Source organism: Lepidochelys olivacea (genome assembly GCF_965140295.1).
Source record: "Lepidochelys olivacea isolate rLepOli2 genome assembly, chromosome: 26".
In the NCBI taxonomy this organism is placed as follows: domain Eukaryota; kingdom Metazoa; phylum Chordata; order Testudines; family Cheloniidae; genus Lepidochelys; species Lepidochelys olivacea.
In genome coordinates, this window is record NC_140436.1 from 14,237,171 (window position 1) to 14,263,259 (window position 26,089).

A 26,089-nucleotide genomic window follows, 5' to 3' on the forward strand; every position below is an offset into this window, starting at 1 on the left:
CAAAGAAAAGTGATCAGAATTTACTACTACAAAACGTTTTTCCCTAGCCTTATTCTCAGAAACAGCTGAACCAGCAGAGTTTCTGAGGCAGACACCCAGCACAGAAAATTTGAACACAGGGTCTTATAATGGAAAGGGTCAGACAAAATCATTTATAGGCATGGCTGGTAGCATCTATAACTAACTGCCTATAACAACCCACTGACCCAGGTAAAAGAATGGCAAAGGAGCAAGGCCTACAGAAGTAACAATACCTTTGCTATCTTTGTCAGAGTGACAGTGAGTCTAAGGACAACCCCATCCTCACACCAGGGTGCTAGGTGTGGCAGGAACAGCTAGATTGCATCAGTGATACATACCGTGACACCAGCACCATCAGATTGTTCTCCTGGTCCACGTTGTACCGCCGAACATACACATAGTCCCGTGAATACATCGGGTACTAAAGGAACAAAGACATGCAAATCAGTCCCTTCTAATGCAGACAGGCCGTCAGAAAGCAAAGGGGGTGAGGGAAGGAGGAAGGAACACTCACCGGGAAGTGAGTAACCCAGTGAACCACCTCTGAGCCAGTGGATAGGTCTCTCTCAATCACATCCAGTTTGATGACCAGTGAATCCCATTTCTTCCTGTACTCTGTGTCCAGCTATGGAACAAGGGAAGAATTTTGACAATTGTGTCATGGGGTGAAGCTGTAGCATGTTTCTTCTATAGTCGAGGTTATGGCTGGAGGAGGTGACCCCCATCTTAGAAAGGCAGACAAATGAGCAGTTTCTTATACTGTGGAAAAGCCAAACTCTACCTGCCAAAAATAAACACTGCTTTTGGGAGCCAGGCAGCATTACAGGAAGTTTATGATCCCTAAGATACTCTTGCTGGGAAGAAACGCACAGTGGCAGGGATGGCTACTGCAGCAGTGACACAGGACTTTATAGCTTTTCCCCTCTATAAGGCTGCATTGAGAAGCAGATGCTCTACTGAGGAGGACTGCGGATAGACGGCCCTAGAGTCAGACTCTAGAGGACTACAACTGACCATCACACACAAAAAATTGTAGGCAAATACTAGAATAATCTTGGTGACTCCACCTCGTTCCACTCACACAGAAAAATGGTAAAATAAAAAACACCGTATCACCTGTGGGCAAATACTTTTCACAAAATGACAACTCCATATCTGACCTCTCAGTCCTTGTCCCTCCACAAAAAAACCTGCACAACGCCTTCAAAATACAAGCCTGGGAGCTTAAATTCATAACTTTACTAGACATTCAAAATCACAGTGAAGACAGACATTGGATTTATGGCTTATTACAACGATCTGTAACCCACTAACCCCCCTTTTTTGTTCTATGACCGCAGAGGTGTTAACAGGCCAATTCACCTTGAATGGTTTCTTACAATCCATGTTAACTACTTATGCTAAACAATCTGCTCCTCCCTGTATTTAGCTGGGACACTAACCCCTAGTCTACACTAGTTAGGTCGATGTAAGGCAACTTACATCAATCTAAGGCCTTGTCTACACTACAGAGTGTTGTTGACAAAATTTATGTCTACGATCAAAAAGTGCTATAAACATCGCTATTGCACGTTCACACTATGCTCCCCTTGTGGGCAGGGCAAGTCCACACTTGGTGCTCTTGCACAGACAGTGAGAGCAGTGCACTGTGGGTAGCAATCACACTGTGCTGCTCACCACTTTCTGAAGCTAGGACTTGTGGGAAGGTGGAGTGGATCGCAGAGCATCACAGGTGTGAGCTCAACGTCCCATGATGCATTATTTTGTGTCCCAGTCTTCCCATGGTCTTCTGACTGTATTTTGCAGCATTTTTCAACAGCCCCAGTTTACCGTGCGTCCATCTCTGCGTGAAGGGATCCTACACTCCTCTCTACTGTTGTGGTCATGTGGTTGTGAACACATCACGGACGGACATGCTGTACATCATGAGCTCCCAAACGGAACAGGAATCAGCGTTGCCTGACCTGCTGCATGCCATGGAAAGAACCACCACCTGATTACTTTAGGCATTCACAGAGCAGCTGCACATGGTGGACCGTTGCTTTTGGGTTTGGAAAACAAGCACCGAATGGTGGGATTGCATCATTATGCAGGTCTGGGATGACGAGCCGTGGCGGCAGAAGTTTCGGATGCAGAAAGCCATTTTCCTGGAACTGTGTGCGGAGCTCACTGCAGCCCTGTGGCGCAGACACACCAAAATGAGAGGTGCCTGCTCAGTGGACAAGCACATGGCAATGGCAGTATGAAAGCTGTTAACTCCATCCAGTTGGTCGCAAATCAGATTGGGTTACGAAAGTAGGCCATGGGGACTGCGTTAATGCAAGTGCGCAAGGCCATTAATCGCATCCTGCTACGAAGGACCATGACTCTTGGCTATGTGCATGAAATAGTGAATGGTTTTGCAGAAATGGAATTCCCTAACTGTGGCAGGATGATAGATGGCATACGCTCCAATTTTGACCCTGGACCATCTTGTGACAGAGTACATCAATAGAAAGGGGTACTTCTCCGTGGTATTGCAGGCACTTGTTGATCACTATGGGCATTTCACTGACACCAAGGTGGGGTGGTCCGGGAAGGTGCATGACACAAGCATCTTAAGGAACACTGGCCTGTACAGAAAGCTGCAAGCAGGGACTTTCTTTCCAGACCAGAAGATTCCCGGGGGGGGGGGGGGGGGCACGGAATGATGATGAAATGACCAGTGACCTTTAGGAGACCCAGCGTACCCCTCACTCCCATGGCTCATGAAGCCTTACACGAGAAACCTGGAAATCAGCAAGGAGTGCTTCAACAATTGGCTGCATAGGTGCAGAATGACCACAGAATGTACATTTGGCAGATTAAAAACACGCTGATGATGCCTTTATGGCAGGTAAGATCTAAGTGAGGAAAACATTCCAGCGGTCATAGCTGCCTGCTGCATGCGCCATAATCTTTGTGAGACTAAGGATGAAAGGTTTGCCCGGGGTGGAGTGCTGAGGCAAATCACCTGGCTGCTGGTTTTGAGCAGGCTGATACAAGGGTTATTAGAGGGGCACAACAGGGGGCAATTCGAATCAGGGAGGCTTTGAGGCAGCATTTTGATAATGAGAACCAGAAATGTGTATTTCTATACAGCAATCTGCCAGGCTTCGTTAATCTGAGTTTTGTTTTGCCTAACTCTTGACATGATTCCTAAGCAGGATTTGCAGTAAACAAATGATTAAACTCATGCCTATGTTTTACTACCAATTGCAATCAATAGGTGTAGGGCACAAAGACTGGTTATCTTTCAGAGAGTTTGTTTTTATTAAACACCAATTAACACACAGAAAAGGCTTGGTGGGAAGGAAGAGATCAGTGAAGGGCAGTGTAAGCTCTCAGAGCTGTGCGTAAATCAACTATCATTTTGGAAGCTATCCGAAGGGGTGGAGTGAACGGGATACCGAGATGTTCTGAAAAGTTGAAAGGAATGTATGGGAGGAGTTTGGGGAAGGCATGGAAAACAGTTCTGTACTGGCTGCAGAGGGTAGAGCACGCATCTATTCTGACTGCAGTATGACTAGGGACTTCAGCATCTCTGTTTGCTCTTCCATGTCTTTTATCATCTGCTCATGGACCTTTTGAATGCACGCCTCACTCTCCTTTCTGTCCTGCCTTTCCATTTCTTGCCATTCCCTGCATTCTCTGCCTCAGAGGGTAGAGCACGCATCTATTCTGACTGCAGTATGACTAGGGACTTCAGCATCTCTGTTTGCTCTTCCATGTCTTTTATCATCTGCTCATGGACCTTTTGAATGCACGCCTCACTCTCCTTTCTGTCCTGCCTTTCCATTTCTCGCCATTCCCTGCATTCTCTGCCTCAGAGGATTGGAGCACCTTTTGGAACATGTCTTCCTCGCTACACCTTGGTTGCTTCCTTATCTGCCAGAGGCACTCCCCTGAAGGCCACATCTGCAGAAGCACAAGGAACAATACACAGAAGCATGATTGTTAGTTCATGCACAGCACTGAATCATTACAGCAAAATACACCTCTTGTAACATATTAATCACTTTCTCACTGACCCTTAGCAAGCACACACCTTGCCGAACACGCTATGTTTCAAAGGGATCAGTGCAGGCGACTAGGGACAATGTTGTAGATTCTGCCACCATTTTCCACATGCAGGGGTCACTGAAGCAGATGTCTCACTCCTGAGGATAAGCAAGGATACCAGGGTACATCTACTGCACACGTGCAGCTTCAGACTCGGTCCCTACACGGCTGACCTGTGTGCCGCTTTAGTCCCTGAACAAGTGATTGCCAAGTGGCATGGGAAAGTTTCCTACAATGGGGGAAGGAACAAAGCAGCTCTGCCAAGGAACCTTTGGCAGAGGATTGGCGAGTACTTCCAGGAAAGTTTCCTAGAGATTTCTCTGGAGATCTCTCTGGAGGATTCCTGTGAAATCTCGGTGTGCATCAACACACTGTTCCACCGCACTGCTTAGCTGCGCAGAGTAATTTGGAGCACACACAAACCCAGCTAGTCTTGCACATTTCTATCCCTTCACCCACTTCTACAGTATACAAAGCAAAGGGCAGCTGCACGTCATATAACTGAGCAGTATCAAGTCAAAAAGATCACTTACCAGGGGTCTCCTCTCCTTCTTGCTCGCCAGCAAGGGACTGCCGGGACTGGCTAGACACTTCCAGAGTGGAGAAGAGTTCCTGACTTGCTGCCCCACCGGATAAACCGCTGTGGGCTCCGCAAAGTCCTACAATTCCACCTCCTCATCCATGACTTTGTCTTTGGGGTTAGGTCCACTGTCTGCTGCTTCCAGCCATGCCAATGTATCCAGGGGGCTATTGATGGTAGGGTTGCCGCCAAGGATGGCGTACAGCTCCTTAGAGAAGCAGCAGGTCTTCGGCACAGCACCAGAGTGACAGTTTGCCTCTCTTGCCTTCTTGTACGCCCACCTCAGCTCCTTTACCTTCGCTCTGCACTGCATAGTGTCCTGATTGCAGCCCTTATTACACAAGCCACAAGAAATCTCCCCGTAGGTATCGAAATTCCTACGGCTGGACCACAGCTCGGACAGGACAGCCTCCTTTCCCCACATACACAGCAGATCCAACTCCTCTGCTATGGTCCAAGTGCGAGAGCGTCTGCCACGTGCACCCACCGTGGTCAGCTGGGAAGATGTGAAGTGAGCTCTCCATGCTGAGCAAATAGGAAGTAGAATTTCAAAAATTCCTGGGCCTTTAAAGGGTGATGTTTGCGTACCTGGCTGCAAGGCAGTGGAGTTTGAACTGCTGACCAGACGCGTCAGGATGGGCATTGTGGGACACCTTCTGGAGGCCATTTACAGTGACAAAACCAAATGCGGTGTCTACACTGACACTGTGTCATTAAAATTTTGCTGCAAAAAGCTCTATGCCTCTTGTCAAGGCGGTTTTATTTTAACAGGAGAGTTTTGTCGGCAAAAGTAGCATTGTAGTTTTGTCAATAAAAGCTGCCTTTTGCTGACAAAACTGTAGACAAGGCCGAAAACAGCTTATGTCGACCTATGTCACTGTCTACACTACAGCCTTGCTCCCGCCGAGCTAAGAACCCCACTACACCAACATAACTGCACCTCCATGAGAGGCATAGGGCTTATGTTGATGTAGTTAGGGCGACACAGTGTCTGTGTAGACACTGCATTTCTTACATTGGCGGTCTTGTCAATTTCATGGCTCCTCTGGACGCTCTCCCGCTGACATAGTTACCACCATTCATTGAGCGGCTTTTATTACATTAACGGGAGAGCTCTCTCCCATTGGCATAATGCAGCTACACAAGCGCTCTTACAGTGGCACAGCTGTATCGATACAGCTGTGCCGCTGAAAGCTTGTAAGTGTGGACATGGCCTCAGTTGATCTAGTTACATTGATGTAGTGCCAGTGTAGACACTAAGTTGCTTGCATTGATTGTTGCTGCCTTTCAGAAGTGGTTCCACAATGCCCCACACTGACAGTTAAACAGCAAGTGCTCCCGGTGAAGACGCGCACCGCCGACACAAGGAGCATAGTGTGGACATGCAAAAGCAGTTTAATTACTGCGGTGGCTGCAAGTCGATGCAACCTTGGGTCAACTTAACTTTGTAGTGTAGACTTGCCCTCAGTACCTTTCCCAGACCTAAAGAAGAGCTCTGTGCAGCTCAAAAGCTTGTCTCTTTCACCAACAGAAGTTGGTCCAATAGAAGATATTACTTCCCTCACCTTGTTTCTCTAATACTAGGTTGTGCCAGTAGTGAAGTGGGATATGAGAGAAGGATGGCTTTGGCAGCACTAACAATTGCAACTCTGAATATTCTTGCTAACCATATAAAATGTCCAATCCTTTTTTGAATCTTGCCGAGTTTTTGGCCTCAACATCCTATGGCAGCAAGTTTCACAGTCTAATTATGCATTATATGGAGAAGTATCTTATCTAGAATTCATGCCTCCTGAATCCAAATGCCATGCCCTATCTATTGGACCAGGACGGCTACCATTGGGAAAATAGAGTCTCAACTAATTTAAACAGCCCTATCCTGCCAAGTATTTTTGATTCACCAGAAAAGACATACCAGGTAATAAATGTGAAGAGGAGCATAAAGTTCGTATCAAGGATTTACTTAACAACGGATCCTAAGGAGATTACCAGCCAGACAGGGCATAAAGCTAACAGGAGGTGAGCAGAAGCTGTATACATATGTAAAGCCAAATAGGCCCACTTCCAGGTGAACTACAGGTGGACTGTTAATACAGAGCAAATCACTCTGCTGTGGGCATCACAACAAAGCAAGCCCTAGGACCTGCACGCAGTGGCTGCCCCTCCTATGCAGATGTTATGTTAAGTGCTGTGGGTAGAGAGTTGTGTTTTATTTCCAACACATCATGCATCCTAGAATTAGAGACATGGGCCCCGAAACACTCACCTGCACATTGAAGAACTGCCTGGGAGTCACATCTGTATACGTCCCAAAGACTGCAGTAAAGGGAAACAAAGAGTCTTGAGATCACAGGTATAAGCCAGTCTGTATCTCAGTTCAGTGGGATCACATGGGAAAGGTCTTTTCCAGAAGCTGCTATCAAGGCTGGAATCATACTACAGAGGAGAGGAGAGGCCGTGACCAGAAAGAGGGACAATATGGGGGAGGATGGAGAATTCCAGTGAGAAGCTGGGAGAGGGAACAGTGTCATGTCAAGAGAGGAAGAAGGAAGTAGGTTTTAGGACAGGCCACGCTGAATTTTTGCTCAGCATTTGAGAGCCACGCACAGAGTGTGAACAGGCATCATACCGCGACTGACAACACACATAGTCAGGCAAGGGGGATGGAGGAATTACCTCTGTACTGATACAGGTGGGTCCCTTGTATCGGACGCCTCCATAGCTTGAAGTGCTTCTTGTCCATCACCATCTCCCAGGGGTGCTCCTCGCGAGTGGCTGTTATATCAACATGGGCTTTGGAAACCAGCTTCTGGTGCTCTCCCCCGCTGCCATGGAACAGCCTGGAGACTTCCTCCATGTGCTTCATCTCCTCTGCAGACCTGGAGCGGGAAGAGAGGAAAGGCTGTGCTAGTCAGTGCCAAGGCCTTGCCACAGAAGAGGCCAGGATCACCTAGTATTTTGCTACATACATAGCCTACGAGGCTAGCAAAGTATTTTCTGCCTTCATTTATCCCAGCAGCAGCCACGTTACAATAGGATTCCCCGGAGGTGCCAGCAATGGACCCCACACTCCCGCGCCAAGGAAACAGAACTCAGAGAAGCCAGGCTGGGAAAGGGACAGCAGCTCCACTGTATACTCTCTCTCTCCCTAGTCAGAGCTCTTCATACTACCTGCTAGGCTTGTCAGGATTCCCTGCTAGGCTTGTCAGGATTCCAAGTGAAAGCCTCCTTCAGCATTGATGGGGATAGCAAAGATCTTTTCTTGGGGAGGAGAGAAGGGGGCACAGCTGGGGCAACCATTAATGCGAACACTGCTCCTTAGGAAGCCAAACTGCCTGTGTAGGGAGAGGCAACTGCAAAGGAGCCTGCTCCTTGTACAGATGGACTGAAGCTTTCCACAAGGTCAGAAATACTTTCCCCTCGAGAAGAACAAACTCAGCAAGCAGTATTTTCTAGCATTCTCCACACATTTTTAGTCCCCCAAGCAGGGACAGAACCCCTATATCACCTACAGAGATGGTTCAAAAGTTCACGGGTGGAAGTCAGACTTCATTTTACAAGAGCTGAATGATCCATCTGAGCTCCCAGCAAAGCTTCCAGTAAAAAGCTACAGCACTGCCCTGGATTTGAGGGGTGTATATACCCCAGAATGTGATTAAGCTAACTGAAATCATATTATGTGCATTCAGCTACCCTGAATTAATGAAATAGAACTACACATAGCTAAGGGTTAATTTGGAGACCGGCTTTCAGAAGCAATGTCATATCTAGCAAGCAGTTTCTGCTAATCAGAATGGGAGGAGGGGACAGACAAACAAACTGAGATGGAAAACCTTGAATCTAGACACCTCGGATATTAGAAAGTTTATTGAAAGTTAGGAAAAGTAATGATCCAGTGGGGGTCATTATGACCCGTGTGTTTTGTAGAAGTTAATTTTAAAAGATTGGCTAACACAGCGTACTTTGGAGCAGTCCTCTGAAACTATCTGGAGAGACCTTTTTCCTGACACCCTTTTGCCCTGGTGGGTGAGCACCTGGCCACAGTGAACCTGCTGTTTAGTTACTCAATACCTTTCCAGATGTTAGGTAAGTATCTGGGATGTTCTAAACCTATTACTTATGTCTGTGTGTGCTTAAATCTGATAAACTGCAGTTTTAAATAGAGCACGCTTACTTGCATGAATCTTATCGGCCCGAATTGCTGTGTTCCTGTTGATTTATTCCTTACACCAGCTGGAGTGAAATAGTTAAGTTGCCCCTGCTGGGGGTTCCGAAAACCCTGGTTAACAGCAGAGGCAGCCAGCAGTTATCTCGAGTAAACAGATGATGGAACAGATTGCTAATGTGCAAGGGATGAACTGCTAAAAGAAAAAGACTTGCCAAGGGAAAGAACCCCTTTGGAACAAGGTGAAACTTCGGGACTTACCCATTCCTAAAGATGACACTTGCAGCACTGAACTAGAGCCAGGGTGCTCAGTAAGCCAGAGAAGTGTAGCTGCCCAAGATAATCTAGGACAGGTTGTGCCTATTTATTATTAGTATAATGTTTAGCCTTGTAAAAGTGGAGACCCCATAAGATCCCACAGTGCAGCAGACAACTAAACCCCACTGTGACACTGCACCCCACATTCACCATAGTAATATGATGATGATATAATTATGTAGCATCTTGTACAAAACATGCCTTGTAAGGTATCATTCTAAAAGTCTTGACCTGTTGAACATTAATATCCTGTTAGATTGTATGTGAAGTTATACAGTTTTGCTAGGTAAGTGAAAACACCCACAGTTAGCCTTTCAGGTACAAAAATGAAGAAGCTAGACAGTGCTGATGGCTCATCAACAAAGACAATGGACCATGGAAGAGCTGAGCCTTTCTGTGAATGTTTCAGCTAGCCTATAAGCAATGGCTGCTGTGACTCAGCAAGGCAAGCAGGGGCATGTGACCAGACCACATGATACTGGACTCCATTTTGGTACCTGTATTTGTTCACAAACTGGGCTGGAAGCTTAGCTTGAAACAAAGGGTTCCCGCCAGATGAAGAGACTATACAAGGTGGGGAGTGACATCATGATTTGTCTTCACTCCCCCATAACTCAACACCTGAAAGATGTTCTGAAAGACAAAAGACTTGGAATGCGGTCTGTGCCTTAAGAATCTGCAAGCCTGCTTGTATCATCAGTCAGGGTGAGAAACTAATTCAAGTCCTACCTATCTAGTATGCTAGGCTTAGTTCACATTTTTGTTTATTTGCTAGGTAATCTGCTTTGATCTGTTTGCTATCACTTAAAATTTCTCTCTCTGTAGTTAATAAACTTGTTTTATATTTTATCATAACCAGTGTGTCTTTAAATTAAGTTCCTGGGAAAATCTCATCTTGGTTAACATAGGCATGTGCATATCTTTCCCACATCGAGGGGAAAGCAAATTATATTAATGTTTCTTTTTATGTCCCACAGCAATCTGGCCTCCAAGGAATCGTCTAGTTCCCCGCAACTCCTCTGGCGGCTCTGCAAATACTGCAGGATCAGGTATGCTGTGCTTGGAACACTCATCACAATACTGCAAAGCTGTGCAGGATTCATGCTTCCCACAGAGATGGCGGACATGGGGGCTTTTGAAAAAGAGGCGTAAAACATTATAGGATGCAGATAAAATTATGGGACGGAGAAAACTGCCTCAAGGGACATTGAAACCATGTTCCCAATCAACCCTGCATGATTCGTTTGCCCCCATGAGGCATTGTGAACCTTTCCCAAAACATCCTGCACTAGATGGTGGCAAGTTGCACAGTGGGATAGAATCATAGAATATCAGGGTTGGAAGGGAACTCAGGAGGTCATCTAGTCCAACCCCCTGCTCAAAGCAGGACTGATCCCCGACTAAATCATCCCAGCCAGGGCTTTGTCAAGCCTGGCCTTAAAAACTTCTAGGGAAGGAGATTCCACCACCTCCCTAGGTAACGCATTCCAGTGTTTCACCACTCTTCTAGTGAAAAAGTTTTTCCTAATATCCAACCTAAATCTCCCCCACTGCAACTTGAGACCATTACTCCTTGTTCTGTCATCAGCTACCACTGAGAACAGCCTAGATCCAACCTCTTTGGAACCCCCTTTCAGGTAGCTGAAAGCAGCTATCAAATCTCCCCTCATTCTTGTCTTCTGAAGAATGAACATCCCCAGTTCCCTCCGCCTCTCCTCATAAGTCATGTGTTCCAGTCCCCTAATCATTTTTGTTGCCCTCCGCTGGACTCTTTCCAATTTTTCAACATCCTTCTTGTAGTGTGGGGCCCAAAACTGGACACAGTACCCCAGATGAGGCCTCACCAATGTCGAATAAAGGGGAACAGTGTACGGCTCTTTGCACCAATGCAAGTGCTGCTAGTGTAATGTAGACATGCAAGAGCGATTTAATTACTGCAGCGGCTGTACGTCAACGTACTTATGTTGACTTAATTTTGCAGTGTAGACTTGCCCTACGTCTCCTCACGTATTCATTATGCAGAAAGCCATCAGAAAGTCACCCAGGCTGGCCTCTGCAAAGACGTCTTATTGGAGCCAGCAGTAGGGGGATGGTGCTTCCTGATGGCAGTGTCTTTGGTAGCCAAACACTACAGACGTGTTTGTCTATCTCTCATCATCTGCTAAAGTTGTACTAAGTGTTTAATTTCGGTACATTCATACTACTGCAGTGGTACAGTAACACTTCCAAAGTGCAGCCAACCTTGCCATTTCCTTCAAGTACACATTAAGAGTCATTCCAGCTGTATCTGCCATGCCAGTAGCTCACGGGCTCTCTGACTGACCCAGTCACTTCCTGCAAGTGAACCATTTCCACCCCTTAACTATGCTCAGAGCAGGTGTGACCCGGAGGCTACATGAGCCCTACCAATTCCAACAGCTGCACCACTGCTTCTAATGCTACTGAACCAGGGTGAAACGTTTGTAAAAAGCTCTAATGAAAACAAGGCCCAGGGTCCTTCGAAAGCAGTGGTCACCAACCCGATCATAATCGACTGGTCGATCCTGGGGACTCCCCCAGTCATTTGCGATCTCCAGCGGTGTAGCACGGCTGCTGCTAAGGCAGGCTCCCAGTCTGCTGCGGTGCAGCCCCACTTCCCATCAGCTGCTCCTGCCTGCAAGCACTGCCCCCGCAGCTCCCCATAGCCAGGAACAGGGAACTGTGGCCAACAGGAGCTTTGGGGGCAGTGCCTGCAGAGAGGGACAGCATGCAGAGCCACGTGCCCCCCGCCTCCCCTCCCAGAGGCCGCAGAAGCGTGTTGGCCCCTTCCGGGAGCAGCGTGGGGCCGGGACAGGCAGGGAGCCTGCCTTAGCCTCGCTGCGCTGCTGATCAGGAGCTGCCCATGATAAGTGACACCCAGCAGGAGGCTGCACCCCACCCCCAGCCCCTGCTGCACCCTGAGCCCTCTCCCAGAGCCAGCATCCCATACTTCCTCCTGCACCCCAACCCCTGCCCCAGCCCTGACCCCCCTCTCAGAGCCAGCACCCTGCATCCCCTCCTGAACCTCACTCTGCCCCAGCTCAGAGCCCCTTCCTACACCCAAACACCCTCCCAGAGCTTGCACCCCTCACCCCCTCCTGCACCCAGCTCAGCCCAGAGCCTCCTCCCACACTGCGAACCCCTTGGCCCCAGCCCAGACCGTCTCCCGAACCCCAACCCCCTGCCCCAGCCCGGTGAAAGTGAGTGAGGGTGGGGGAAAGCAAGTGGTAGAGAGAGGGGGAATGGACCGAGCGGGGCAGGGCTTTGGGAAGAGGGCAGGGCCTTGGGGAAGGGGTGGGGCAGATCCTGGGTTGCCCTTAAATTCAAAAAGTGATCTTGGGCATAAAAAGGTTGGAGACCACTCTTCTAAAGCATCCGGCACACACCACTCTCAGAGACAGTGAGTGGACTCAAAGGACTGTTGGTCTCTTCCAGTATGGAAATTCCCTTTGATCTTAGCCAGCTGCTCCCCTGTAATAGTCTTTTTGCCGGTTTATTATAGAACTAGAGTGTAATAGAGAAACTTCACACGTACTAGCTGTGATCAAATTACACGGTAAAAGAAGAGGCTTAGCAGGGCTCCCTAGCCTATCAGAAAAGCTCATAGCCAGCAAGAGGGGGATGATCCTCCCTTAGCCACTCGATTCTGTGGGCAAAGACTCAATCTGGGCCAATTAAGATGCCCAGTTTAATTTTAATGCAACTAAGAAGGCTGGTCTTGTGACTAAGGCCATATGGCTAAGACTCAGGAGATCTGGGTTCCTGAGGATTCATATGGATAGAAAGGCTACAACTGTCTGTGTTACCTTGAACAAGTCCCCTCTCTGTGCCTCAGTTCCTAGTCTGTAAAGTGAGAATAATCCTCATTCCTCTCTCACACAGTGTCTTGTCTATTTAGATAGTCCCCGCCCCAAAGAGTGTACAGTTACTCTTTGTCAGTGCTCTGCCTGGCACAATGGAGTACTGATTTTGCTTAGGACCCTTTAGGCACTACAGTAACACACAAATATCTAGAGGATTGCATTCCATTCTGACTGCTGGGTGAAAGCCTGCCTTAGCTCACACAGCCAGATAATGGGAACCCATGGATGATTCACAGTAGCTCTGGATTTACAATATATTTTCTCTCTTGCCCATCTGGAATGACGTCAGCAGCAATCTTAGGGGGCTCAAAGCAGGAAGCAGCATTAAGACCACTTGTTCAGCTGCAACCAGAGGGAAAGATGCTATTAAGAAGGAACCCAAACCACTTTACAGGCTGAGGATCACTCCCCATCTCCAACATCAACTGGCAATCAGTTCTGGGATTTAACATCACATGGTGACATCAATCCAGTTCTGCACTCTCTACACTGGTTCCCCTGACTATCCCACCTGGTTCAAGATCTCGGTCCTTATCTTCAAAGACCTTAATAGTTTGGGAATGGGATAGTCACAATCAGATCATGACCATGGTCATCCTCACCCTCCCATGGCACAGTAGCCCTGCACAATGCAAGGATAGAGTTAGTCTCCTGCACAATCTCAAAGACCAGTATAAGACTATGGAACTCACTGCCACATGATTTAAAAACTATTGCAAGCCTCACTTCCCATTGCAAAAGCAAGGCACACGCTGCCTGCTTTGACTAATAAAAGCATTGTGCAACACTCAGTTTTCCCCTTTGGGAGAGGAGAGGAATGGAAGAGGCATCATGTGCAACAGATGCCAGGCATATGACTATGTGCCTCTGGAAGATGCACCGATTCCCCAGATGATTAGTGCGATACGAGTACCTAAGCAGAGCGGACACTACTCAACAGTTTTGACAAAGGAGTCAACCCACGATTAAGAAAGCAGTAAAACAGGAAACATAATTAATGCCAATCAACATGAGTTTATATAAAATAGATCACATCAAACTAACTTGATATATTTTTGGATGAGATTACAAGTTTGGCTGAAAAAGGTTAATTTTGATGTACCTTCTGTAAGGTGTTTGACTTGGTACTCCATGATACTTTGATTAAAAAAAAGCTTGAATGATATAAAATTAAATTGACACACATTAAATGGATTAAAACCTGCCTGATAAGTCTCAAGATGTTTCTAAATGGGGAACTGTCTTCAACAGGGTATGTTTCCAGTAGTGTCCTGCAGGGATCAGTCCCTGTACTAACTAAATTTTTATCAATGACCTGGAAGAAAACCAAATTATCAATGACAAAACTTATGGGAGTGGTAAGTAATGAAGAGGACAGGTCACTGTTTCAGCATTGCTTGGTAAACTGGTGCAAGCAAACTATATGCATTTTAATATGGCAAAATGTCCATGTATAGATAGATCTAGGAACAAAAAAACATAGGTCACACTTACAGGATGGGGGACTCTATCCCGGGTAGCAGTGACTAGCAAAATATTTGGGGGTTGTGGTGGATAATAAGATGAAGTATGAGATTCCAATCTTATGCTGTGGCCAGAAGAGCTAATGCAATCAATGAACAGGGGACTCTTGAGCAGGAGTAGACAGGTTACTCCACCTCTGCATTTGGCATTCGTGTGACTGCTGCTGGAATACTGTGTCCAGTTCTGGTGTCAACAGTTCAAGAAGGATGTTGAAAAATTGGAGAGAAGAGCCACAAGACTGAGGGCTTGTCTACACTACGCAGCTTTTAGCGACAAGGCTATGTCAACACAACCTTGTCACTAAAAGTCAGCATTTGTGAACATTCTTTTGCGGTATTTTGTTGGCTCTTTTGCTGACAAGATACTTCCACACTGCTGCTTTTGTCTTTCGCAGGGAGGGTGGGGTGTGTGTGTGTGCGCGCACGTTAAGTACCCGCAAAAGACATAAGTTTTGGCGACAACTGTGCAGTGTAGACATACCCTGACTAAAGGATTAGAAAACCTGCCTTACAGTATGTTTAGCTTAACAAAGAGAAGGTTAAGGGGTGATGTGATTACAGTCTAAGTATCTACATGGGGAATGAATATTTGATAATGGGCTCCTCAAACTAGCAGAGAAAGGTACTCCAAACGCTGGAATTTGAAGCTAAACAAATTCAGACTAGAAATAAGGTGTACATTTTAAATAATGAAGGTAATTAACGAGTGGAACAATTCACCGAGTGTCATGGTAGATTTTCAACCACTGACAATTTTTAAATCAAGACCAGATGTTTTTCTAAGAGATCTGCTCTAGGAATTAATTCAGAGAAGGTCTCTGGCCTGTGTTATACAGGAGGTCAGAACAGATCATCACAATGATCCTTTCTGGCTTGGAATCTGTGAATCTTATTCAATTGAAGGGAGAGCTGTAGGCAGGATGCAGTTGCCCAAAGCAAAGTATAGCCAGGACAGCAGGGAGACTAAGTTTCCTTAAAAATTCCCTTTTAATTTGTTTTTTGAAGGGAGGGGAAAAGCCTGGCTGCAGTTTGTATTTCTACAAATCATATAAATCACTTCTGACCTTGGCACCAGACTTCAGCCAGCACCTGGAACAGATAAAGTGTCTATAAAACCAACTTGGCAGAATCAGTTTAGAAGGTTCTCAAACTAGGCCCCGCCCTCCCTGGGTCACTGTTTGCCTTGCAGCAATCTGCAAAGGTCAATCATATTGCACACATTACCAAAGAGAGGCAACAGCTTACACTCCCCTATAAAGTAATTTCTGGCTGGCAAATAAATACTCTGGCTGCACTGCTAGGGTGCCCAGCAAACAGGCTGCAGAATGAGACAGTCCCTGCTGCAGCATTTACAACCTAAAAATAAACCCAGAATTACAGCAGACGTGCAATAGAGCTTCCAAACAAAATTCCAAGAGTTCTGCATTTCTTGGTTGGGAATCTGCTCCCACCGCTCCCAAGGGAATCAGAAACTCCCTGGACAATTTATGCAGGCACTTCTCATCTACCACTCCACAGATGGTACCATCAGTAAAGCACTCATCTCCAGCAGATAGTATTTCTTACAGCACATCCCACATGACCTGATGGGCAGCTAACTTGGGGCTTGTCAGGTTTCAAGACTCGATGCTTCACATATGTGGGCCCCTTACTGAGTGAGGGAGGCAACCTAGTGACAGAGGATGTGGAAAAAGCTAATGTACTCAATGCTTTTTTTTGCCTCTGTCTTCACGAACAAGGTCAGCTCCCAGACTGCTGCACTGGGCAGCACAGCATGGGGAGGAGGTGACTAGTCCTCTGTGGAGAAAGAAGTGGTTCGGGACTATTTAGAAAAGCTGGACGAGCACAAGTCCATGGGGACGGATGCGCTGCATCCGAGAGTGCTAAAGGAGTTGGGGGATGTGATTGCAGAGCCACTGGCCATTATCTTTGAAAACTCATGGCGATCGGGGGAAGTCCCGGACGACTGGAAAAAGGCTAATTTTAAAAAGGGAAGGAGGAGGATCCTCGGAACTACAGGCCAGTCAGCCACACCTCAGTCCCTGGAAAAAATCATGGAGCAGGTCCTCAAGGAATCAATTCTGAAGCACTTAGAGGAGAGGAAAGTGATCAGGAACAGTCAGCATGGATTCACCAAGGGCAAGTCATGCCTGACTAATCTAATTGCCTTCTATGACGAGATAACTGGCTCTGTGGATGAGGGGAAAGCGGTGGACGTGTTGTTCCTTGACTTTAGCAAAGCTTTTGACATGGTCTCCCACAGTATTCTTGCCAGCAAGTTAAAGTATGGGCTGGATGAATGGACTATAAGGTGGATAGAAAGTTGGCTAGATTGTCGGGCTCAACGGGTAGTGATCAATGGCTCCATGTCTAGTTGGCAGCCGGTATCAAGCGGAGTGCCCCAAGGGTTGGTCCTGGGGCCGATTTTGTTCAATATCTTCATTAATGATCTGGAGGATGGTATGGATTGCACCCTCAGCAAGTTTGCAGATAACACTAAACTGGGAGGAGAGGAAGATACGCTGGAGGGTAGGGATAGGATACAGAGGGCCCTAGATAAATTAGAGGATTGGGCCAAAAGAAATCTGATGAGGTTCAACAAGGACAAGTGCAGAGTCCTGGACTTAGGACGGAAGAATCCAATGCACCGCTACAGACTAGAGACCGAATGGCTCGGCAGCAGTTCTGCAGAAAAGGACCTAGGGGTTACAGTGGACGAGAAGCTGGATAGGAGTCAACAGTGTGCCCTTGTTGCCAAGAAGGCCAATGGCATTTTGGGATGTATACGTAGGGGCATTGCCAGCAGATCGAGGGACGTGATCGTTCCCCTCTATTCGACACTGGTGAGGCCTCATCTGGAGTACTGTGTCCAGTTTTGGGCCCCACACCACAAGAAGGATGTGGAAAAATAGGAAAGCGTCCAGCGGAGGGCAACAAAAATTATTAGGGGACTGGAACACATGACCTATGAGGAGAGACGGAGGGAACTGGGATTGTTTAGTCTGCGGAAGAGAAGAATGAGGGGGGATTTGATAGCTGCTTTCAACTACCTGAAAGGGGGTTCCAAAGAGGATGGATCTAGACTGTTCTCAGTGGTAGATGACAGAACAAGGAGTAATGGTCTCAAATTGCAGTGGGGGAGGTTTAGGTTGGATATTAGGAAAAACTTTTTCACTAGGAGGGTGGTGAAACACTGGAATGCGTTACCTAGGGAGGTGGTGGAATCTCCTTCCTTAGATATTTTTAAGGTCAGGCTTGACAAAAGCCCTGGCTGGGATGATTTAGCTGGCGATTGGTCCTGCTTTGAGCAGGGGGTTGGACTAGATGACCTCATGAGGTCCCTTCCAACCCTGATATTCTTTGATTCTATGATATCTGAAGGCTCACTAGTGGAAGCTCCCAAATACAGGGAGTCCTCAGACTTACGTCAGATGATGCTTTTCAACTGACTGCCCATTTCGCCCCATGATACTTGCTTCGCCCTTACAATGCTCGATTTGCATAAAGTTTGCTTGGAATCACTTCCACCTCAATACCAGTATAACTCAACCAGGAAGTGATCGCTTCTGATTGGCTTCGAGGAAGCAGGATAGCTTACTGCCGCTTGTTTTTGATTGGCTGAGCTCAGAGCTGGGAAGCCAACAGTGACTGACTGAGGCTCAGCATGTGTGCGTTCTCCCTGGCTTTCTGAGCCCGTGTTGCTGGCATTCAGTGCAGCATGTGTGAGTTTATATGTTTATTTGAATGCTGTTTACAAAATACAGTGTACAGTCAATACATTGATGTTGCAACATTAGTCATCTATAATTCATTTAGTACAAAAATGTGGGCTATTGTGGTGAAAATAGTGTATCAAGCCTTGGTTCAGGAACCAATCCCCCCTTCATACCATTGATTCCTATGGGAAAAGCGGTTTCAACTTACAACATAATTCCGAAGACTCCCTGTATGTAACAGGTGACGTCACTCTCACCATCTTTCACTCTGAATATAGGTCAGATCATCTGTACCCCATGTTCATCTCTCTCCATTACATCCACAGCTGTGGCTAAGGTCTGTCACTATTCCCAAACAGTCCACTTAGGAAGAAAAAGCACGCAAGAAGATAATCAGATGCTACTGTAGAGGGACAACATGGGGGGAAAGAAGGGAGGAGAAACGTGATTTCTAATGAATATTCAGTACAGACCTACTTAAGGTTTTTTATAGCACCTCAACTCAGGCTCTTTTCCAGACAGTCATTTATTCTCTATAAAAGGCCTCACATTGAATACTAAGTTAGTATTAAAGGCCTGAGTTCTAGAACCAAGGACATTCAGGATGAAGCCTGCCACTCTAGCCCACCAGTTCCCAAGTGATGGTCCACAGAGCACCGGCTAGAAGCCCACAGAGCCGGATGATCTCATGATGCTCGCTGCTTCTCATCTCCCGCTGCTACTCTTCACAAAGAGGTAACTCAAAATCCAACACTGCCCCAAGATTATTTTCTGAGGTAGGCATTTGCTGTAGATACTATAGGACGGTATGTGATTGCAAATGTGGTCTGAAAGGGGAAGTTACCCGCATAATCAGGAGCAGGAAGGGAGGTCTCCACAGAACACACTGATCTACACCAAGAGTTTGAGAATAAGAACTCAAGTCCTAACTCATGCTGTTCTTCCATATAATCTTTTAGAGGTGGGCATCGGAACAGAGCCTTACAAAACAGGACATGGGAGTTATGTGCAGCAGGCAAAAACACAGCTGTGCAGAGGCTTGCCATGAAGGAGCACACTGCACAGGCAAATCATTACTTACAATAAAGCATCATTCTTACCATGGAAAGTCCTACTGAAGTCATGGTGCAGGTGAGACTGTGTGGTACAAGAACAAGGCACAGTAATGCTGTTTGAAGTGCTCATCTGAAGAGCTCAAAGTACCTTACCAATGTGAGTTAAGCCTTTATTTCTGGATTGCTGTGCAGAACAGGACTTCATGCTGATCTACCGTATTAAGGACACAATGTAGATAACATTACCAATACTGAGAACATGTCTGTGTGTTGGACTTCTGCACCTTCACCAAAATTACAAAGATTACTCCACCCTTCTCCCCTCTTTTCTGCCTCTGTATTTATTGTTTTTTATGTTTTATCTGTAATGCATTTGCCCTATTAATACATGTGCTTGCTTGGAAGAGCTGCATGGTGACTGGTAAAAACATCAGCACCGTTCTCTGAGGTAAAGCACAGCCCAGGTGTTGGCCTTTTGGCAGACTGGCTTACTGGGAATATCACAGTATAGATCAGTGGTGCAGCCTTAAAACCCCCAGTCAGGGGGGAGAGGGTCTCTATCCACGAGAGGTGATGGCTGGAAGCCTGAAACCTTGAGGGACCATGGAGCAGGAATACAGGTGCAGTTACCCTGAAACTGTAACAATTATTACCCTCATCTTAAAGGTGGGAAACAGGCACTAAAGTCTAGTTTTCCAAAACTGACTAGTGATTTGGAATACTTCATTTTTTGGGGTGCCAAACTTGAGACATCCTGAAGGGGGGCTGATTTTTTAAGAGCAGCGACTCGGCACTTGCACAAGGTAACACAGCAAGTAAAGTGATGGAACCAAGAATAAGACGGAGTGTTTAATACCAGTATTCACCACCTATAGTCTGTGGTGGATTAGCCATGGAGCCAACAGGGCCCGTGCCCAGGGGCCTCAGCATATCCACCCCCCACCACAAAATGGACAAGGCCCCAAGCGGAGCACTGGGGAGCTGAGGGGGGGAGGAGGAGGGAAGGGGTCTGCAGGAGGAAAGGGTGGGGAGGAGTCCACACTTGCTCTGGCCCAGGGCCCCACAAACCCCTAATCTACCTCTGCCTATAGAATTTGTGGTAATTTTGGATTGCTTGCTCATTATTTAAAAATGTAAGTTTATATATCGCTTAGTGCTGTACAGTACATTAAAAAACACCTATGTTCTTTACATTTCTTCCTAACGTGATCATCACTGCATGCTGAGACTCTTAAATTGCCCCTTTTCAGAAGTTGCCACAGGAGAACGCGGTCTTAAAATGCAACTACAAATTCTTGTCCAAGATCTGTATTTAGATTTGATACTATTATGTCAGACACCAATTTGAATGTTTTAGATCAGTTATTAATGAATAGATCTTTATTTTTATTTAAACTGCTCTAAAACTTCATGAGAAATGTGACAGTAAAACAGGATGATGCAGAGGAGTACATTCACATAAGGGTATTAAACAGACATAGGCCTGAGAGTTAAAATTGTAGCATTTGGAAGGGTACATGCATGACCAGCTAGTAAAAGTACAATCTCAGCACAGAACTAGAAGAGGGCTGCTGGGAGCCAAATTAAAAATGTTTTCTTTTTTAATTTAAATCCGATTTTAATTTAAATCCAATATATTTCTTTTTTTTTAAAATAATAAACCACTTCCAAATCAAATTTGATGATATGAAAACCTATATTAAGGCCTTAATTTATTATAATCATTTAAATGAAAATATCCAAATGGCACATGTTTGCTGCTGAAGTTTTTAAAAAAGTCAAACTACTGAGCTGGTGCAAGTCACTGGCTAAGCACTTGGAACCAGAGTTTGAAGTGCTAACCCAGCTTTTGACAGCAGTAGCCGCTTCTGCACATGTAGAGGGAATGTTTTCTTCATTTCAGTTTATTCAATTAGTTCAGTTCAATTACTAGGTGGAATCAGTTTCTCAACTCTGAACAGAGTTGAAAAAGCAAGAAAGTTTGTTTTCCTTTTCCAGTGCATGAACAATGAGACATGAGGATGAGCTCTACAAGTTCTGAAATTTTGAAAGACACATGATGACCAGAAAAAATTCCTTCATTTTATTTACTACAGATAATATTCCTTGGTTTAATAAACCAGTTAGTGAAGACTATATTATGTTGCAAAACGTTTTAATCGTTACCAACCAGTGAGAATCAATCTTTCTTTAGGAAAATAATTAAGATGTACAAATGCAAAACAAGATTAAAATGATTTAAATCAAGATTTTCTTCTTGCTGAACCGCAATTTTAATCACATTTGATTTAAATCAATGCACCCTGATTCCTGGGTTCCATTCCTGATTTTGTCAGACTGAGATCAAACAGGAAGGCTATCTGTAAAATGGGAATGACACTGTCAAGTGCTTTGAGGTCTCAGATGAAAAAATCCCAGCTGTGCGCACGCTGGTGGTTGAACAGCATTTCAGAAGTAGAGATCATACAGTTAAATAAATTAGTTTTTTAATCTGCTTTTTAAAGCTCCTACAATTCCCAGTTAAAATTAAGTGAAACAAACACTGAACAAGGAAGTCTGTATGCAGCTGATTTTATTGAAGAATTACTTCCCCCACAAGAAAGGGTAGAGCCATTAGTAATTTTTACTTTATTAGAAACTGGCTTTAAAGGTGACCTGCAAAGGAACTCCAGAAATGGGTTTTTGCCCTGCCCACGACTCCCTTGTTTTTGCACTTCTTTATGATGTAAATAAAATAAAATAAAATCCATTTCTTTCTACAGTTCAAAATTCAGGTCTTGTCTACCTCATCTACAACAATTAGTAAAACTATGACATCACAGACCTCAAGCAACTGAACCAGGACTAAGAGAAATTCAGGGTTTTTTTTGTTTTGTTTTTTTAAAACAAAAGCAAACAGCTTTGAACAACATTTTCAACTCACTCTGTAGAGTTAAAAAGGAGATACAACTCCAAATTAAGGTTTTTTCACCCAAACACTCCCCATTTTAGTTCCAGGAAGCCTCTTGGGTCAATGGCAATCCATGATAAACCAATTCATTTGGAGAAATAAAAAACTCAAGGTTTAAGCAATCTACTTTACAAAGGGGGCCATGGTAAAAGGGAGGTTTGACTTAACCAGACATTAAGCGTTATTACCAAATTAAGAACTTGATGTACTGAATAATACAGTATCAAACTTGTGGAATCAAACTTCTCATGATCCCCTGGATTAAAAAAAAACCTAAACGAACAAAAAAACCTATAGGTCAAAACCAGCATATTACATTTATTTTTATTAAATAAAATAACTTTTAAATGTTTTGATAAGAGAAATTTATGTACCCAAAACATGTTTCATGTCAACAAATAAATCATTTATTAAAACAGAGTGATAAATGATAATCAGTGAACTAAACTGATTATTTTAGGTCAGCCCAGGAAAAATTTCAAATATGCCTGAGTGAATCACTGGAGTCCAAGTCTCTTGAAAATGAAAGTCTCCTAAGTTACTTAGGCTGACCTACTGTGCCACATTTATATAGCTTGACCTCAAAAGTTAGAATCAGGGGGAAAAACATCTGTCTTTATAGAAAGAAAAGGAGTACTTGTGGCACCTGAGAGACTAACCAATTTATTTGAGCATAAGCTTTGCATCCGATGAAGTGAGCTGTAGCTCACGAAAGCTTATGCTCAAATAAATTGGTTAGTCTCTAAGGTGCCACAAGTACTCCTTTTCTTTTTGCGAATACAGACTAACATGGCTGTTACTCTGAAACCTGTCTTTATAGAGAAAAGCAGCTTTTAACTCAAAGTTTTGATAGAGGTTCATGGACTCAGCATATTTATTTTGTATTTAAATGTTAAGAGTATAGTAAATGTGGGCCTTATCTGAATTTAATACAAAATATGTTATCATTTTCAACAGATTTTTAAAAATAAAAATTTAAACAAAATAAAAAAAACAGATTTTTTTATTTAAAAAATAATCAATTTTTATCTACTCTGGTAGGAAATTTTGGTACTAGAAAAAGTTAATCAAGTCAGTTCTATAGAGAAGGAAAAAGGACTACTACTTAGAAATATGGTTGAACTTTTTGGAGTTTACTGGAACAGTTTATCTCCTGCTACCAAACCTGATAGTATTTTAAAACAAACAACCATGTTTTGAAAACTAAGGAAGGGAAAAGCCCCTTCAACAATCATCAAAATTAAACTAAGTATTAAAATAAGGAAAATAGATATGAAGTAAAAGTAGAAAAGCTCTATCTCACAGAGTTTTAATGGGCCAACTAACAGGTTATGCATCTAAATGTAAAAAAAACCAATGTGATATTAGCAACTCACAAGACAGAAGAGGAAGACAGTAGAAAAGTATCAACTATAATATGTGATCAATACCACAAAGCTGAAGAGAATGACTGGTAGCTGGTCTCACCAATACAGCTTTAAGGACTTCCATAAGCTAGTTTTATATATATATACACACACACACAAATATATAAAAAAATTTTATCACTGTTGTAAGTTGTAAGACAAGTTTTATGAGCTTTCTGATACAAAAGAATGGATCTGTCTGTTAGAAGATTACCGACCTCAGCCTTTCAATTAATTTTAAAAGACCAAATCCCATAAACATTTAAGCATGTTAATAACTACTGTACGGTCCCATGGGTAGCCTTGATGGTATGCCTGATCCAACACTCATGTAAGTCAATGGAAAAATTCCTATTACTTCACCAGGCACTGGATCAGGCGCCACCTGCCTACCTGTTTACAACACTGGGTCCTAAGAGGACTCATGATACACACTTGAGCCCCTCAAAAGAAATAGGAAAAAGACCACATTTTCAGTATTTCAAATATATAAAAGGCCATGAAGGGTTTTGTTTAACCTTTAACAGACAAAGTACCAAGGATGGGTGCAAATGCAAGGGTTATTTCATTTCTAAGGGTTTTTGTGATTTAATAGATTGCATAACGTAATGTGTTTAACCTCTAAGAAAAGATGCCAACAAGTTTAAACATTTGAATAAGACAGTACTGAGACAGGAATGACCTTGAATCTCTGTACCTCCCTCAAATCCTTCATTCTACAGGCAGTTTCAAGCAAAAGTATCTTATCACATATCACCCCTCAACCATGTTTCTGAGGCCCAAACACTCACAAAACCATTAATCAGATATTTAAAATATGAATTGCCCCTACTCTTATTATTAAAGAATGGATATATTTCAGATCAGAAGCTAGAGATGGAAAGGATCTAGCCAGTCATCTCATCCATCCATCCCTGAATTATGACCTTCATTTTCTAGTGCATTAAGGCAGTGGCTCTCAACCTTTCCAGACAACAGTCACCCTTTCAGGAGTCTGATTGATCTTGCATGCCCCCGAGTTACACCTCACTTAAAACCCACTTGCTTACAAAATCAGATATAAAAATACAAAAAAAAAAGGGTCACAGAGCACCGTTACTGATGGTTTACTTTCTCTCTCATTTTTTATCATATAACTATAAATCAACTGGAATCGAAACATTGCACTCACCTTTCCCTGTATAGTATACAGAACAATATAAACAAGTCATTGTACAAAGGAAAGGAGGACTTGGGGCACCCGAGAGACTAACTAATGCTCAAATAAATGGGTTAGTCTCTCGGGTGCCCCAAGCCCTCCTCTCCGTTTTGCGAATACAGACTAACACGGGCGGCTCCTCTGAAACAAGTCATTGTACGAAACTTTAGTTGGGTGCGGACTTCGCCAGCACTTTCAATGTCGCCTGCTGTGAATCTAGGCAAATATCTAGATGGGCCCGGGGGGGGGCAGCCCAGTGCATGGGCGGGAGCGGGGGGAGCCCTGCACTAAGTAGGGTGAGCGGACAGCAAGTGTGGAAAAATCGGGACGGGGTGTGTGTGTGTGGGGGGGGGGGGGGAATAGGAGCCGAGATAGGGAAAAAAATCCCCAAATCGGGACTGTCCCCACAGCACCGGGGCAGTTTCGGCGGCTACTCGTTTTAAGGAACGCGGGCGCCTCTTCCCGACCACGGGCAGCCCCAGGACCAGCCGGCGCCCGCGGAGGGGCGGCCCGGGAGAGACCCACCTTCGCAACTCCTCCTCCTGGATCCGCTCCTCTTCCCACAGGAAGACGCCGGCCAGGGCCGCCATCAGCTTGCAGGCGCCGGCGTGGCGGGCCTGGCAGCGGCGCCACAGGCAGCGGAAGAGGCTCCAGCGCGCCCGCTCCGAGTAGATGTCGCCGTAGAGCTGCCCGGTCTGCTGGGCCCGCCGCACCCGCTGGCCGGTCACGTAGCTGCACTGGCTGGCCAGGAGGGACAGGAGGCTCCGCGGGCCGGGGCATGCCTCGGGCTCCCTCCGGAGCCAGCCCAGCAGCCACTGGTAGCGGCTCCGCAGGGCCTGCGCGGGCCCCGGCCGGGCGCCCCAGTGGGCCGAGCGGGCGCAGTACGAATAGATGCTGGCGGGCGGCCTCCGCTGCAGCGGGTGGAACATCGCCGCGCGGCCTAGCGCGAGGGAGCAGCGCCCGTTACCCGCCCGGCTGCGCGCGGGCCAAGCCCGCCTCAGGCCCTGCCGCCTACCGGGAGCGCAACCGCTACCGCGCGCGCGCCGCCTCCCTCGCGGGTCTGCCCGCCGCGCCCATTGGCCTCCCGCCGGCCGGCCCCCGGCCGCCCATTGGTGCGCGGCGCCGTCCGTCTGCGGCGCACGCGCCGGCCCCTCGCGGAGCGGGCCCCAGGGCGCCGCCCCCGCCTTGTGAGCCAG

General features: G+C 45.6%; 1 protein-coding gene across 1 annotated transcript in view; it reads right to left on the minus strand.

Annotated features, from left to right (window-relative positions):
* The window catches only part of STARD7 (StAR related lipid transfer domain containing 7), a 39,340-nt gene extending 13,389 nt beyond the window's left edge, over positions 1-25,951 (minus strand). The window contains exons 1-5 of the mRNA XM_084614926.1: positions 25,419-25,951; positions 7,358-7,560; positions 6,948-6,997; positions 536-646; positions 360-442 (exon numbers count right to left, since the gene is read on the minus strand). Coding sequence (XP_084471052.1) covers positions 360-442; positions 536-646; positions 6,948-6,997; positions 7,358-7,560; positions 25,419-25,822 — 851 coding nt within the window. The 5' untranslated portion in view covers positions 25,823-25,951. The remainder of the gene's footprint in view (positions 1-359; positions 443-535; positions 647-6,947; positions 6,998-7,357; positions 7,561-25,418) is intronic.
* Between the last annotated feature and the right edge of the window lie 138 nt (positions 25,952-26,089).